Below are 18,036 nucleotides of genomic sequence, written 5' to 3' on the forward strand. Positions count from 1 at the left end.
AAGTCAGTAGGAACTTTGAAAAGTTGCTTGAAACTTTGAAAACAAATACGGAAACTGGTGAGTCCACCAAGCCAAAGGAGTGGCTGTGGCAGCTATATTCTTACACATAAAATTTTTTTGTTATCTTGGATTTGAAGATGTGTAAGATTTGTTTCTGACCTGATGGCTATCTATCTTTATCTTGTATGTTTATACAGGCTGTGTCTGTTCAAGGGAGAATTAAAGTCAATGCAATTTTTGTCAGACATCTAATTTTGTTATATATTTATCAATCATCCCTTCATTTTGATTTCCCAAGCAGCAGGTAAATGTAATAGAAAGTGGTCATGAATATCTGGTTCACATGGTTGTTCTATATAAAATTGTAAATTTATAAAGTGGCATTCAGATATGTATTAGTCATTTTTGAATTTTGAAAGAATGTGACAAGGTTTACCAAGTATCGCATGAACCAAGGTGAATCCTGCATCAAAGTTCTTAATTATAAGAATAGACACTGGGACTCGCAACCACTCAGGATCACATGAAACACCCTTAAGCAGTGTCATTTCAAATCCAAATACGGGAGTGAGGCGCCACAGCAAACTCCTTTCCACCAAGCTGGGAAACTTTTGCCCTAGAATACTATAGGCTGCTTCAGTGGCATGATAAAATAGACACAAATTAACACAAATATGCTGCTGAGGGAGGTTAAAGAAATCAGGATGTTCTGCAAAACTTGGTGTGGAGGGTTGACTTGCAATTCTTTAAGTAACTCTGGGTTTTGGAAGGCCATGAGATTAACAGCTTTTACAGAGGTCTGCCTGGGCTAATGAAATCAGTGGGATGGCCTGGGGGTAGGCTGACAAAGTTAAGGTCAAAGCAAAAATGTTTGAATCTGTTTGTACTACAAGTACACAGGAGAGTATAGCTAAATATTTCTCAAAAAGGTGGGGATTTGAACTGGCCTTGAGGGAAGATGAAGCACTGACACTCCCTCGGTTTTCTGTCCAGAACCCCACACCTCTGTAGCTAAACCAGATTAGATGAGAGCAAAGTAGCATTTACAGTTAAGCCAATGTGAAAAATTACCCAAGTTCAAGGTAGAAGCATTCTTTCATTTCTGCTTCCTGCCTAGTGACTACAACCATACTTGGGCTTTGCAAAACAGAACTTTGAATTACAGTTTGCTTTTGGGTGGCGAGGATGTGATCCATACAGACACTACTTAAAACAAAAAGGGCTGTTCTTTGCAAAGAACTCAGATATTCACTGAGTCTGTAGGTAGGAACCAATTCCAGTCATCCCGATCATTCTCATTAAACAAGATCAATCACAGTTTCATATCTTACCTTGAGAACAAAGGCTGAAGATGGATCAAAAAGGAGAGACTCAGACAGCTTTAGATCAAAACAGGTATATTTCTATTGGATTACCTGATACAGAGGATAGTGTGGTATGGACGGATAGTATGAATGACAAATAATACAAATATATTTTATTTGAAATAAAAATGCTTACACAGCTCAACAGGTCACTTGGAAACACTCTTGCTTGACTGTATTACTGAGCAAAAACAAAGCTGAAGCACAATCACCCTTCTTTTTGACATATATTTGGAGATAGGTAGGAAGACACTACTTGGTTTTTAAAAAACTGACCTTCCTTTAAGGCCTGGTCATAAAAAGTGTAAACAATGTAAATGAATCCATCATTAACAGCTGTCATATCATATCTATGTCACCTGTGTACTCTGAGATTAAACACACATACCTGCCAATATACCTGGGAAGGGTTGCTATATCACAGTTAGGTATGAATTCTTGGCAGGCACAACTAAAGAAGAGTAATTAGGAAAAAGTTTTACATCCTATTTGAATAAATCACTAGTATTCCCTTAAATAACAGGTTACAATAGAAAGATACCGACTGAAAGTTACCCTTCTCACTTTGGTTCATTTTTACTCTTTATTTGTGATTTACATATTTGTTTAATTCAATTGCTTATAGTACAATGCTGCCACAAAAGCATTAAAGCACAAGATACTTATTATTCCTTCAACATCTGTGTTTTCAAGTTTTATATTTACTCTACTACATCCACAGTATGTCAGCAGTTTTTGAATGTTGAAAAAAAAAAAACAAAACAAAATGGGTAAAACTCTTCTAAAAATGCAGATTTATATAACTATAATGGTACTAAATGGGAAGGAGATAATTAATGAAGGAAGGGGAAAAAAGCAAACACGTTCATGTGCAGGGAATGTGGTTCAAGTCTTTGGATTTAAAAACAACTTCCCAGAGAAGCTGGCTATAATGGAATTTCCAGAAAACTTCCTTTGCCCCCCCCCCCCTCAAAGAACCTGAAAGCCCTAATCCAAAATTTTTGAAAACTACAGTTATGAGATGCCCTAAATGATGATCAAAGCAGTTGGAAGGAGAAGGATGAATGTGTCTTCCATTTAGCTATAATGTAGGATAACCTCTTTGGCTGTTGGTGGATCAGTAAAAACCAATGAAGTACCAGAAGGATCTGAAGGAAAGTACTGAACATATTACCTGTCTATATTGGTAACAGGACTTCCTGGCTAGGAAAATTTTCTAAATGGTAAAATGACTCCTGGATAGAGCTCTCTCTCCAACATTAAATGTAGCCAAAAAAAAAAAAAAAAAAAGTACAAACAGAAATAGTGGAACAGAAACTTACAAGGCAAAGAACACAAAAAAGTCAAGACAATGCTAGAGGTTCAACAGTATTCCATGAGGCTAGAAAACCGGTTAACTTTAAAAGCCCTAGCAAAATATCACTCTTGTTTATAAACCACCTATTTATCATATGACCACACGTTGAAAAAATCCTTTCCCCCTGACGTGGTGAAGAATCCCACATTCAGCCTTTTAAGCATTCTGCATTTCTTTGCCAATCTTGTAGCTGAGTATCTTGTTCCAGTCGATTTTGGTGCGGGTAACTGGAAGCTGCCGGCGCAATGCCTTGAATGTGGTATCTGACATTGTTTGATAGTTTTCACTAATTGCTGTCTGCAACAGATAATTGAAGATGAGTCATCTGAACAGAAATGGGGTTGGAAAGTGAAAAGTAAAGTAATTCTGTAGTCAAAGGACATGCTTGAGTTCCCTATGAAGGATAGGAAGGACTTATTCCTAGTGAGTACTTTCGCATTCTCTGAAGCAAGTTCAGAACTCCACTTAAATTATTTCGAAACTAGGACTACAGTCTCTTTCAATCCTTAAACCTTGGATTTTATGGAGAATGCAAAACTTCAAGATCTATCAACTCTCCGCACTTAGTAACACTGAACAAAATGTGTATTTATATCAGAAGATACAGCAGACTAACAAAAGCTGTTAAAAGCAAAATAAGGCACTAGCTCTAGAAAAATTAGTTCTGCATATTCTTACCTGATACTCATTTTCTGCATGCTCTATGATTTTAATAAACTCCTTGGCAGTTTGGACTTCATTCTAATGGAGAGGGGAGGAGTGGAAAATATGAATATATATTTTTTAAATGTGTAAAGTGAACAAAGATACTGAAGTCAGTCCATCTCAACTAATATTTGTATAACAGTTTATAGTTTAAAAAGTGTTTCCAAGCATATTACCTCCTTTGATTCTCAACAACAACCCCTGAGGTGTAGGTATTTTATCATCACTTCCATTTTGCAGATGAGAGAAGAGAATCTCCTTAAGTGACTTGACCAAAATTATACAGCTGCTGGGTGATAAGGATGAGATTCAAATCTAGGTCTTTACCAAAGAACACATGCTCCTTCACTCTACCAGAGTATGTCCAAAAGACACCATAATATGCTTTGAAAACTCTGTTTGAAGATGATAGGAATGATGCCTTCAGACATAGCAGTCCTATGTCCAACCTACTGTACTCCAATGTTTGCCACTCATATGCTAAACCCGCCAATCACGTTTTGCTTTACATGATTTAAGTACAAAATGAAAGAATCTCTCTGTTCTTTTCACCATTAAATACAAAAAACTTGAAGGCAGAGGGTAAGGTTTAATGCCTAGGGCAGCTGTTCTCAAAGTATGGTTCAAAACGTCAAGGATCCCAAAGACTCTTTCAAAGGGGCCTTGCAAGGTAAAAATTTTCTATTTTCACAGTAATATTAAGACATTACTTGCTTTCACTCTCTTATGCATGTATGTGTAGTTTCCCAGAAACTACATGACGTGCGATGACTTCTTCACTCTAAGGACTGATGGAATGTATGAAACAGATATGAGAATACAGCCATCTTTTATTAAATCAGACATTAAAGAGATGTGTGAAAATGTAAATCAATGCCATTCTCACTCCTTTTTTTCCCTTTGTTTTGGAAAATATATTTATTTTTCATAAAATAGTTATGTTAAAAGAAGTGACAGGTTATTGCTTTTTTAAACAAATAAACAGACATTTAAAGTTTCTAACAAGGTAAACACTGATATAATGTACATAAAAGTTCTTTGGGGTCCTCAATAAAGAGTATAAAGAAGTACTAAGACTATGCAAAAAAGAATGCAGGAACAAATTATGACCCTTCTTTCAATATATAAAGCCAATATTTTTGGATTGACTGTTTCTAAAAATGTTTGGTTTCTCAATTTTAACATATGAATCCAGCACTAGCGGACCCAGTTTGGCAAACTTTCCCTTCTCTTGGTATTTAGTGATTGACGGTATTAGGGTCTTTAAGCAAATTGCACAATGGAAAAAAAGAGGATGAAGGAATTTTGTATTCCCTAAAGTCATCATCACTATTCTGAGTCAAAATCTATGAAATTATATAGCTGGCTGATTATATACTCTTATCCTGATAAGTAGCAATCACTAGTAGAAAGTGCCAAAATAAAAGCCTTGAAAGCAAACTGAATTTCTATAGGCACAATCTACTCAAGCTCAAAAATAAATTTTTTTTAGAAAAAGCAATATATACAAGCAAGAAAGACTTTAAAATATTCTACACTCACCGAAACCGATATTGAATCCTGTACATCTTTATGACTAACCAACTGAACATTGCCATCTTCATAATAGTGAACCTGTGTAAGAGAATGTTTAAGCAAATTTATGTGTAGTTCACAAGGAAACCTATTGCTTAGGGCACATATGCATGTCTTAAGTCACCCCCAATCTTTATCAACTCTGAACAGTTTATTAGTTAATATGACCAATGGTAATTCACATGGTAATTAAAATTCACAAAACGCTTAAAAATTTGAGAATTCTCTCTCCTTAGCAGGGAAAACTGATTATTGCAGTTGATTATTGTTCAACAAATATTAATTGTTTATTACATCCCAGGTACTGTGTGCTAGGAACAGTGAATGCAAAGAGAAATAAGATCCCACCCTCAACAATATTAAAATCAAATATTTAAATGTCAATTTTTCTTTGTGAAAATAATGGATTATAATATCTAATACCTGACATCTCTCTCCATACATATTATAATCAATATTGGCAAGTAGATATGATCAGGTACAGGAAAGCTTAATTGGGGGGTAAAGACAGGATTGAAGCACAAATATCTCATTGGTAAATTACACTACAAGTTGGGTAAGAAAAGCCAGACTTTGCATATTCTCTCCAAATGCTTAAATTTCACCTTCTGGTTTAGATTAAAGAGGAAAAGCCAATTTTACACAGGAGAAGCAGAAAACTGGTAAGTGCCTATAATATTTACAAGCAAAAATCAGAACAGTAAAGATTTCTGTAGAAGAAGACTGGGCTAATCAACGAAATATAGAGACTAAAATCACAACAAAGACTAGGATATTAAAAATACAGGGTATGTCAAGGGTACATCGGTGGGTCAGTGGTAGAATGCTGGTGGGAGACCCAGGTTCGATTCTCTGACCATGTACTGCCCCCACCCTCACCCCTGACAAATATATATATAGGATATGCCACACTCAAACACTAACTTCTGTTGATCTGTTCATTTTTAGGTACGAACAATGATATCCAGAGGCTGAAAAAACATTGAAAGGGGGAATGAATACAAATAGGATGGAGGATATTAAAGAATGGAGAACTGATCAGAGAAGAAATAAGACTTGTATATTTCTTAGAACCCATCTGAAGGAAAGAGATATGTGAGGCACATTCTTTTTGTCCAAGAATAAAGACTATGCAGTGGTCTGAATTTCTGTTGTTTCCTAAGAACTTGGACATGAATAGGAAACCAAGGTAAGGCCAATAAGTCTCACTGTTTATGAACTCAAACGAAAATTCTAAAAAAAAAAAAATCAACTCCATTATGTAATACATTAATGATACAATAAAAATTTGTGACTTTCATCAATATAAATCCTCATTTTTGCCTAATGGGTAGCCTGAAAAGCTAAAGATCTTAATGACTTTTCCAAGTAATTCTCACTCTGACTTTCAAAAATATATATATAAGTGAAGTAAATATTCCCCCAAAACGGGATCAGACATCTGTGCTTTAAGAGATGTAAATGAGAGTCTGGGCCTTAGGCAACTCATTGATATGATTAGATAGGGTTAACAGAGATTGCACAATATGCTGCCTTAGGTTGGGCTCCCTAGAAGCAGACCCTGAGGTGAAGATTTGAGGGAAAGTAATAATCACAGGAAGCAGTAGTAGGAAACTGAGGAAGTGAGAAAGAAGGAAAGGAAGTGTTACAGTTGTATCTATGAGCAGGTTATAGTAATAGGCACTGGAGATCTCTGGGAGACAGAGTAGAATATGCTTCAGATGTCACTGAAGGCTGCTCCCAGAACTGTGAACTCAATACTTTCAGCCTGCTCACCTAAGACTTGGGCATGCTCCCATAGCCAGGAAAAGTCCCGGGGAAGAGTCTGAACTGCTTGTAGAAGGAAGCTATACATATATATGGAAACAGTGGATGCAGAGATCAGCTACTATATATCCTTTGATTAAATTACACCATTAAAAAAGACAATTCTTCCTCATTGTTATTTTAAAGCAAGATAACACAATATAAGGTAGGTACAATTAGGTACTGGTCATCTCAACAACCAGTCAGTGTCTATTCTGACTTTAGTCCTAGACAAGCTTAAGAATAACATCATTCTGACTTTTTAAAGCTAAACTTCTACTAGAATAATAGAAGACTCCAATCAAGATAGGCATTAAATGTGTTATGAATACTTTATCCAGCTGCCTATCTTTTCTGAAATAAGCATTAGAAATCTACTCAGTATGTTGCACAAAGTGATGGTACTTGGCCATGGTCTCTAATTTCTGTTTTATTTACTTGATTTTAAAATCTTCCATAATTACTGTGGGTAAAACCATTCATATAATCTTCAGAGCAAAATATATATAAATAAAAACACACATCTATATACATTTAAATGAGATAATATAATAGAAAAGACTATACTAAGTTACATTAGCTGCTATATAGTAACCTCTTAATTATTATTTATTTCCTTCCTCCCAAACACTGCTATTTGATAATTCCTGGACAGATCTTATGCTATCTTCTTTTCACTTTGGTTGAAACTAAGGTTAGTTAGAAGAGCTAGACTAGAGAAGTAAAAAAATAATAAGCAAGCAGAATACTCCATGTGACTATCCTTTACCAACCCAGAGTAACTCTCTCTGCTTAAGTGCCTTCCCAGGAAGGGGACTATTGTTTCTAGTCACTGCCATCAATTGCCCTTTGTATCTACATAGAGTTTATCCTTATTTCCAATACTAGAACAAATGCCAATTAGCACGCTTGTTTTAAAGATATGAAGTTTTAGCCCGGTCTCACCTGAATCTTAAGCACTCCAACCACCTGGGCTGTAGGTGGTGTGATGGTGAACTTCCACTCTGACCTCCAACGACCATTCCTATTAAAACACATACAACACTACAGAATTAGCAGCAAGCACAAGAAAGAGCCACTGAGACAGAGGAGTGGGGAAAGGGGGGAAAAAAGAAAAAAGTTTGATTCCCAGTTTAACTCAAAGGCTCTACTCAAACACAAGTTTGGATCTAAGTTGGCCTAACCTTAAGCCTCCTCTAAGTAACTGTGGCTTTCATTTTTCCTTTTTTTTATTTTGAAGAGGAAACCATTCCTATTCTATTCATAAAAGGTCTTCTATGAACAGATGGATGGGCCACTGAGTTATAAAATTGAAATCAAATACTATAAACCTAAGTCTTGGTAAAAATATGATTCAAGTATTATTAACCTAAAGTCTGAGTAGAACTCCGTAAAACTGAGGTATAAAATTGACTCAAATATTATTAACCTAAACTCAGATATCCAACTGGACTCTTTATTAACTGCTTATTTTCATTCAAATTAAGACTACTTTAAAAAAAAAAAGGAGGGATTATACAGTCTTAGAATTGTAAGGAATTTAAATGATCATGTTTGAATTCCTCATTTTAGATGGAGAACTGAAATCTATAAATCAAATAACTTACCCCAAGCTAGTTACACTAAAAGCCAATCTCAACTGCTTTGTTTCTTTACAACATAAAATAGATACAAATAGAAGAGAACTACTTTCTTACCAGAAGTTTTTAGGCTGAAACTGGTGGCTTTCAATACATGCAATAACAGTCTGATGCCCATCTATAATTTTAGCGTAAACCTATTGTTAAAAAAAATAAAAGTTAAACTATGAAAACACATTTAATATAAATAACTACAAACACAAAACAACTGTGAAACTACAATTGCTTTGGGAAGACAAAGAATCAGACAGAATGAACTAGGACCTGAACACACTAAGTTCTAGAGGATATGGTGATACAATGAAACCATGCATACAGAAGGAAATATTGCTCTAGTTTAGGTTACAAGAGAGGTGCTACTTAGGCTCAGCCTTACACAACAGATGAGATTCTGATAAGCAGAGACTTGGAATAAATATGAATGGTTAAAGCAGAACGGTCTTGTTCAGTGAACTACAATTGGTTCTGTCAGGTTAAAGGATGTGTACGAAATGGACCAGCAGCGGAAAAACAGGATGGTAGATTTAGATCAGACAGATGTAAGGTAAGAAGTTTGGACTCTATCCTACAGGCAATAGAGGGACAGCAAAACAGCAAGACTAAAACTTATTTTGAGGATATAATCAATACTGGTATGTAGGTAAAATGGAATAAAAACTGGAGGGTGGGTAGGAAGCTGTTGAATGAAGTCTATGCAATGAATGAGGGTAGTATCAATGGGAACAGAAAGGAGTGGTCACATACAGAATGAAGAAGTGCAATCAAACACTGAAAAATAGGAAGGAGCCAAGTGATTGCATGCTTCAATGACTAGAAATGATGGTGCCCTTATCAAACTGGGAAACAGTCAGAAACGCTAAAAGTTCCTTAGTGTGGGAGAGGTGAAAGGAAATGTGATCACTGAAGAAGAAAGCAAACGGTGCTTTACCAGTTCACAGAATGTGTTTTCATGTGTATTTTCCTTTTCTCTAACAAATCTGAAAAAACATATTATCTACAGATGATAAAGCTGAAACTTACAGAAGTTAATTGAGTTATCCAACATCACTCAGGAAGTGGTGATGGTAGAACCTAAACCTCTTGCTCTTCTGACATCAAATTCTGTTACTTTCCTTACATTAAATAGAGTAGGAGCTTTCAAGAGAGGAGAAAGCAGAATTGGAGGATGCCTAACTTTTACAAAGGTAGCAGGAAGGAAAAAAATGAGACAGAGTAAGAATAACCAGAAAGCACTGACAGCAGTCAGAACAAAAGTTAATTTCTAGAAGTAGCTGGATGGCCTAAGTGTGAAATGTCATACAGAAGTCAAGAACCAAGAAATGGGCACTGGATCAGGCAATTCAGGAACTGTGAACAATTCCAAGAGCAGTTTCTACAGAATGGAGACTGAAGTGAAAATGAAAGGGTTATGAAGTGAATAGGTAACTGAGGAAATGGAAATAGGGATAGAATATTCACTGGTTATGTAGTGAAGCAGAAAGATGAGGAAAAGAAAGAAGTAGAGCAGACAGAGGAAGAGAAGGTAGAAAAAGGAGAAAAAAGAGAAGTAACTTTGACTAAGGGAATTTTTTCCCCTTTTAAGGATATAAATATGAATATTTCTAGGTATATATCAGAGAATAATTAAAACCACAAGAAATCTTGAAGTAGGTAAGATAGTATGCAATCAAGAATAAGGACCCTTGTTCCTTCAGATTCAAGTTTAAGAAAGTAAAAATTTTTTAGTGAGGAGAGAAGAAAATTAAGATTTCATGCTTGTCCTAATTCTAATAAAACATGGGGGATTAGATGTTTGTATGAGGAAAATGACAAAGGTTTTGAATATACTGTGTAGAAAATGTGATAGGGAATAAGATGAAATTAATAATTACTATTATATTGCAAAATAATCTAAAGAAAATCATGGAATTGTTCTAACATATATATAATATGTAACATAATTATATGTTAATAATTACTATTATATAATATATAATAATTCCATGACTATAATATATAATAATTACTAAGCAGGATAGCTGAGAATAGGGGCCATTCTATTCTCTCTCTATATATATATATACACATACACTATGTCTTCTATATAAGAAGACATTTATATACAGTATAAATTGTTAGAACAATTCTATGATTTTCTTTAGGTTATTTCACAGCTGCAAGAAGTGAAGACAGTAGGAAGGTTATTCTGTGTTGGAGCTCTCCAAATTAGGAATGGCAGAAAGTCCAAGGAGTGACAAACATCGTACACATTACAAATGGTAAGATTAAAGAATATTTAGGATTCAGTAGTTAATATCTAAACGGGGCATCTGTTTCTCCCTTTACAATACTGGGTTTCAGAAAGGAATTCTGTACTTATCTACCATAATGGGTTTTCTCCATTACTTAAAAAAAAACATGAACATACAATATTAATAATAATATCTTGTGCAACAGGACTGATTGTAAAAATTCAGAAATGGACAGCACAAAACTACCTATTGCAGCACAATAATATAAGTACACTGAATGAATCTGAATGTGACTATGACGGAGGGAGAAGAGCTGGGGACACATATGAGACCAGAAGGAGAGATAGAGGATAAAGACTGACATGGTATAATTTAGGAATGCCTGGAGTGTACCATGATGGTGATTAAATACACAAATAAAAATGTTTTTGCATGAGGGAAAACAAAAGAATGTTAGTGTTGCAGGGTGTTGAAAATAGACCATATATAAGAAAAAGTACAATCAATGTTAGCTAGGGTCTAGTCAATAGTAACACTGTAATATGCTTCCACTGACTGTAACAAAGGCATTATGCCAAAACTAAATGTCAACAGGCAGGGGGACTGGGAAAAGGCTATGGATTCCATATAGAAGAAAAGGAAATGTCTTCAGTCTTAAAGTATGATGGCGAAGGCATGTCTATATGATTAGGCTGGACTGTATGATGTATGAATAAAACTATTTAATAACAAACAGAGAAACAAGTGCTGGAGAAAATGCGGGGGGGAGAGATGTACCTATTCACAGTCAGTAGGGAAATGAGAAGTCTAGCCCCTGGAAGGACAGGAAGGATAGCTCCTGGTTCCACAGGAGGTTAGGGTGGCGTTGCCAAACGATCCTGAAATCCCATTGCTCAGTATATACTTGGAGGAACTGAGTGTGGAGACAAGAATGGACATTTGCACACTGGTGTTTATGGCAGCAATGTTTCTGATCCACAAAGAAAGGAGGTGGCCTAACAATACAACAATTTGAGGATGGAAAGGGGTACTATGGCATATACATACAATGGAATATCAAGCGGCCACAACAAGGAATGAAGTTGTGAGGCATGCAACTAGGTGAATAAATCTTACGAGCTGTATGTAGAAATGTCAGGGAAAAAAAAAAGATAAATATTATCATGCCTTAATCATATGAACTAACTATAATATAAAATTTGGTGAACTAAAGTCAACAGCATGGTTTATCAGGTTGGGGCTTATTGCAAAGGGTCCCAGACTGTAAGCTCTTAGAGCAGCAGTCACATATATTCAGGAGTGTAACTGTTAGTTCTAAATTCTAAGATACTGAGATATTTGTATATAACATGGTCTTTCCCAGAAAATTTGGGTACTAATTGACACCTGAGACAGAGTTAGAGCTCTAAAGCTATGAAAGTAAGCAGTATCCCAAGCAGGAACTGTTTAAAACACTGAAAAAGGGATCAGACTTCAACTAGAGATATGAATGAAGCTGATATAGATAGGACTAAATTATACTAGAAGACTAGGTAAAGGAAGATATGGCCCATATTTTAAAACCTCAACTTCCAGGTGAGACTAAAGGTTGAGATGTTTATTTGTTTCAAAATTTATATTTTGGGTTGTGCATTTCCTAATTTAACTTTTATGGTCAGTTTAGTTGGACACCATTAAGTACATTGTCTTGAATAGGAAGTGAGCTTTTGTTGGTTTGTTCAAGTTAGTGCTATGCAACGATAAATCTCAGAGTGATTTGGGGAATGAATAAAGTGAATTTCCCCTTGGGAAAATGGGGAAGAAGGGGGGAGATGTTTATCTCCCCCATTTGGAGAATATCTGATATTACCAAAAGCTGTGGGGATAACCAAATCAATAGGCTGAGCTTTTGATCTTGGGGTTCACCCCTATGAAACTTATTCCTGCAAAGGATAGGCTAAGCCTATTTAAAATTAGGCCTAAGAATCACCCCCAGGGAACCTCTTTTGTCGCTCAGATGTGGGCTCTCTTTCTAAGCCAACTCAGCATGTGAACTCACTGCCCTCCCTCTTATGTGGGACATGACTCCCATGGGTGTAAATCTCCCTGGTGACACAGCACACAAAGGCTGGGATAAGACAGGACCCAGTATTAAGAGACTGAGAAAGCCTTCTTGACCAGAAGGGGAAAGAGATAAAGAGAGAAAATAAAATTTCAGTGACTAAGAGATTTCAAACAGAGCCAAGGTTATCCTGGAGGTTATTCTTCCGCATTATATAGATATCCCTTTTTAGTTTATGGTGTATTGGAGTGGATAGAGGAAACTACCTGAAACTGTTACGCTGTGTTCCAGCAGCCTAGACTCTTGAAGACAACTGTATAAAGATGTAACGTTTCATTGTGACTGTGCGATTTTGAGAATCTGCTGTTTGATGCTCCTTATACCCAGGGTATATGGACAGATGAGTAAAAAATGTGGACATAAATAAATAAATAAATAACAGGGGAATGAAGGGTAAAATAAAGTGGGTAGATGGAAACATTAGTGGTAAATGAGAGGGAGAGGGAGGGGTAGGTTTATGGTATGCATGAGGTTTTCTTTTTATTTCTTTTTCTGGAGTGAAGCAAATGTTCTAAAAAACGATCATGGTAATGAATATACAACTACATGATGATACTGTGAGACAGTGATTGTGCACCATGTACAGAAAGTATGTGTGTGAAGATTTTTCTCAAGTGAAAAAAAGAAAAAAAAAAGTAACTAACATTTATGCAGAGCTACTACATGCCAGGCACTGTTTCACACACTTTACCCGCATTATTAACCCATCTAATCCTCAGAACAACCTTATGAGGCAAGAACTATTATTTCCTTTGACTGATGAGGAAATTGCGGCACGGAGATACTAAGTAATTTTCCCAAAATCACAAAGTAATTAAAAGTGGTAAGGCTAGGATTCAAACCAGTTGCAGTGCTCTTAACCACTATTTCATACTGTCACACTGTCATTATATATTTAAAATATTCTAATCAACACTTTTCTTAATAACATGCCACAGTTTTACAAAATAAATCATGATTAAGCCAAATTTACCGTATTTAGAGCCTAGAGGTGGTAAAAGAAAATCAAATTACTATGGATTAAAAAAAATTGTTTAGTTCAAAATAGTTTTGACTATCCAAAGAAAACACCTAAACTATGTTGAAGTAGCTTTGTGTAAAAATGTCTATACTAGAAAGTCATGGCCAGTAGTTCTCTCAATAATCTTAATTTACCAGTTTTCTCCATGTCTAAGCTAAAGTCTATTGAAAACTTTGCTGATGAGCTTATAGGACAAACGTGAAGTAGAATATACTGAGATTTAAGAATTTTATGTATTAGGATTTTTAAAAAGAATGTTCCATATACCCGTTTCAAAAATGATTTTGGGAATAAAATGCAGATGAAAGCTCCCAAAGGTTAAAGGAAATGTGAGAAATAAAGCACTCCGATATGAAACAGGCAGATACTTAACAGTACAGAAGCCGTTGGAATAATGGTCTTTCACATAGGCCTTTAACGCACTGTCGCAGGATTCTCTCCAAGACTTCAGACCTCCATCCAGTTCCTCTGGTTGGGGGTCACTTGCTTCTTTCCGTAAGTGATCAAACTTAAAGGAAATTTTGCTTCTTGGATCTAAAAATCTGCTATTACCCAGGTCACCATGTTCTGTAATTAAGACCTTCCAAAAATAATTACAAATATGAGTAATTGCAAAAAAAACAAACTTAAGTTATTCTAATCACATTTTATAAGAAAATTCTGAGGTAAATAGTCAAATTTTCATTTACTCAGATTTCTCTTTCATAGTGATTTATCAACCAAGACCCATTTTTATTCTTATGGAAAATACATTTATGGTTAAATTGGCTGTAAACTGCAAAATTTTTCCAAAAATTTCTCATTTCTTTGTTTCCTTCTAGTAGACTACCTATGTATATAGTTCATATATAGGTGTAACAATAATCTACAGGTACATTTTTGTATTCTACTTTTTTCCAGTTTCCTTAAACTATTCCAGAGCCATTATTCTTAGCCTTTAAACAGGTAATATATTCTCATAGTTCATTCTCATGTTTCAAAATTTATATTTAAATTGAAAAGTCTTTTTCTCACCCTTATCTCTCGTCTACCAAATTCCTAACAAACCTCCCCTCTTCCACAAGGTAATCTAGTTTACTAATTTAGAACAGGGTGGATAAGCTCTGTATGTGGGTGCCACAAGTTTTAGTAAATTAAGTTTTATTGAGCACAGCCCCATTTTGTTACTTTTGAATTGTCTCTGCCTGCTTTTGTGCTACCATGACAAAACAGTAGTTGCAACCGAGACCCTATATCCCTATAAATCCAAAAATATTTATTACCTGGCCCTTTACAGAAAGAGGTTGACAACCTCTAATTTTAAGTATTCTCTAATACAAGCAAGTATGAATATGTATTCTAGTTTCCTATTTTTATGAAAACTAGGATACCAAACTGCATTTTGTTGTTGCTTTTTCTGTGTTGTGTGCGTGTGTCTTCTTTTTCTGTATGCTGTATGGCAAGGGTCACATTTCATTCTTTTTCCATGTGAGTCATGTGAGTATTCCTTTATCGCAGCACCATTTATTGAATTTTTTTTGTTGTGGTTTGTTTGTTTTTTTGGGGAAGTGCATGAACCTGGGTCTCCCACATGGCAGGCGAGAATTCTATCACTGAACTACCCTTGCACCCTTGTGTTTTTTTTTTTTTTTTAACTTAATATATCTTCATCTTTCCATATTAGTACTTGGAGAACTTTCTTGTTCTTTACTATAGCTTTGTAATATTCCATTGCATGGATGTTCAAAAATATATTCAATCATTAATATATTAATGTATGCCTAGGTTGTTTCATTTTTTTATTATGAACATTACAACAAATGTCCTCGTAAATTCATCATTTAAACTGATAGCAGAAACAATGCACATACCCATTTTCCTAATCTTACCCGCAGAAACTTTCTCATTATCATTTTATAATTTTTATAAGTAAAAAAACAAAACATGTGCACAATAAAATTTTAATCTCTACTTCCTTAATTACTAGGTGATTTAATAACTTTACATTTTCCATGTTTGCTCTGTACTCAGTGGGTGCAATTGGTTCATGGACACTGCTGATTTTCATAGAGCTCTTGGCATCATCCTTAGGAATTTGAATAATCTCTTTAGTTATGACCTTTTATGTATTACGCTTTTTTAAAAATACTTTTTATTGTATAGTATACCATATATACAAAACGAAGAAATAAAAAAGCAAGAGTTTTCAAAGCACACTTCAACAAGTAGTTACAGGGCAGATCCCAGAGTTTGTCATGGGCTACCATACGATCCTCTCACATTTTTCCTTCTAGCTGCTCCAGAATATAGAAGGCTAGAAGTTCAAACTTTTTTTTATCATCACAATCGACTTCTATTCTTTCTTTTTTTTGTGTGTGAAAAATAACAAATACAAAAAAGCAACAAATTTCAAAGTACAGCACAAAAATTAGCTATAGAACAGATTTCAGAATCTGACATAGGTTACAATTCCACAATTTTAGGTTTTTACTTCTAGTTGCTCTAATATACTGGAGACTAAAACAGATCAATTTAATGTTTAGCATTCATATTCATTTGTTAATCCTATCTTCTCTGTATAACTTCACCATCACCTTTGATCTTTCCATCCCTCTCTTTAGGGGTGTTTGGGCTATGGCCATTCTAACTTTTTCATGTTGGAAGGGCCTGTCACTAATATGGGGTTAGGGAGATGGAACAATCTGATGTTCTGGAGAGGCTGGGCCCACTAGGTGTCAGGACTTATCTGGTCCAGGGACCCACCTGGAGGTTGCAGGTTTCTGGAAAGTTGCTCCAGTGCATGGAACCTTTGTGGAATCTTATATATTGTCCTAGGTGTTCTTCAGGATTGGCTGGACTGGTCCTGGTTGGGGTTTCACAGGTTATGATAGGTAGCAATGTCTAACCAAAGCCTGTGTTAAGAGCAACATACAGAGTAGCCTCTCCACTCTGTTTGAACTCTCTCTGTATTATGCTTGATATACATTTTCTTTTTAAAAGCTTATTTTTAAGCTTTTTATTAGGCAGAACTCACCTGCTTTTATAATCTCTTCTAGTGTTCATCTAATGCTACATCATTACTCCAGTTATGATACTCTCCACTTCCTACTAAATTTTTTATATTTAAAAATTTATATTAGTAAAAAATTTAAAAATCTACATGGAATTAATCTAGGTGTATAGTTTGCACTGGGAATTGAAATGAGCTCTTTCCTGTGTCTCATCAATCATTTTCTTTTCCCTACTGTTTCCTGATACTTAGTTTATAAGATACTAAAATTTTATTCTATGAGCCCTTTTTAAGGACTCTTGGATTGTTGCTTTATATGTTTTTGTTTGCTAGCATTAGTCTTCTTTCGTTGTTATTCTTGATCAGAATAACCCTTGATAGTGTGTTACAACTTTCATAGGAATTGTATGAAATCTATTAGAAAGACAAACTTTCTTATATCGTTTATATTTTGTATTAAGAGATGTGGCACTTAAATTTATTTAATTTTTCATTTATTTCTCTGTCTCTGATTAAAATATATGTGCGCATGCAAATGCGTATGAACTGTGTGGTGGACTCTGCTAATTTCCTATTAAATATCTGCTCTCTTTTTTCAGAACCTCAAAGTTTTTCAGGAAGACAATGTGTTGAGCTAAAAAATTACACTTCTCAGCTAAGGAAGATGAAGTGATATAAGTTTGGTAATAAGTTATCAGTGGAAGCTGCTTCTGGACTGGGTGGCAGCACCTCTTGCACCTTGCTTTTTGGAACATGAACTCAGCGCTCAGAAAAGGATCAGCCACCTTGAGGGCATTATAATGAAAACCATACCTTGAAATTGGGAGGATAGAGAATTAGAAGCAACGTGGTCTTTGGTGACATCACGGAGCTCCCACAACAGCCCTTATACTAACCTTATGGACCTCTAATGTGGGAATAATAAAATCTTTATTTAGTTAACCCAATGTTGTTTTTTCATTGTTATGTGCAGTGAAGGCATCTACTGTAATAATTCATACATCTTTCCTGATATTATTGTTCAGGTAATGTTTTTGGTTATTACTATTATTGTGAAAAAATGTGTTCTCCTATGACTTCATTTTTAAGTTGGGTATTACTGGAATATGAGGATGTTGACAAAATTGGCCACTTCTTATGTCATGGGCCTGGACATACACCTTATTATTTTGATAATTTCTTTGTATTGCTTATATAATATCAACTGCAACCAATATTTAACATTTATTTTTCAGTACTTTTTGCCT

General features: G+C 35.2%; 1 protein-coding gene across 3 annotated transcripts in view; it reads right to left on the reverse strand.

Moving 5' to 3' along the window:
• Positions 1-1,379: 1,379 nt before the first annotated feature.
• CAPZA1 (capping actin protein of muscle Z-line subunit alpha 1) overlaps positions 1,380-18,036 on the reverse strand; it is an 81,817-nt gene continuing 65,160 nt past the window's right edge. For 2 of the 3 annotated variants that reach the window (XM_077119895.1, XM_077119894.1), the window contains 6 exons: positions 14,174-14,380; positions 8,505-8,584; positions 7,753-7,831; positions 4,969-5,040; positions 3,400-3,462; positions 1,380-3,018 (listed from right to left, as the gene is read on the reverse strand). In XM_077119895.1, the coding sequence (XP_076976010.1) occupies positions 2,878-3,018; positions 3,400-3,462; positions 4,969-5,040; positions 7,753-7,831; positions 8,505-8,584; positions 14,174-14,380 (642 nt within the window). In that variant the 3' untranslated portion in view covers positions 1,380-2,877. Of the gene's footprint in view, positions 3,019-3,399; positions 3,463-4,968; positions 5,041-6,777; positions 6,849-7,752; positions 7,832-8,504; positions 8,585-14,173; positions 14,381-18,036 lie in introns of all 3 variants that reach the window. The other variant, XM_077119896.1, reaches the window with a different exon arrangement.

This window comes from Tamandua tetradactyla, chromosome 11 (assembly GCF_023851605.1).
Source record: "Tamandua tetradactyla isolate mTamTet1 chromosome 11, mTamTet1.pri, whole genome shotgun sequence".
Classification (NCBI taxonomy): domain Eukaryota; kingdom Metazoa; phylum Chordata; class Mammalia; order Pilosa; family Myrmecophagidae; genus Tamandua; species Tamandua tetradactyla.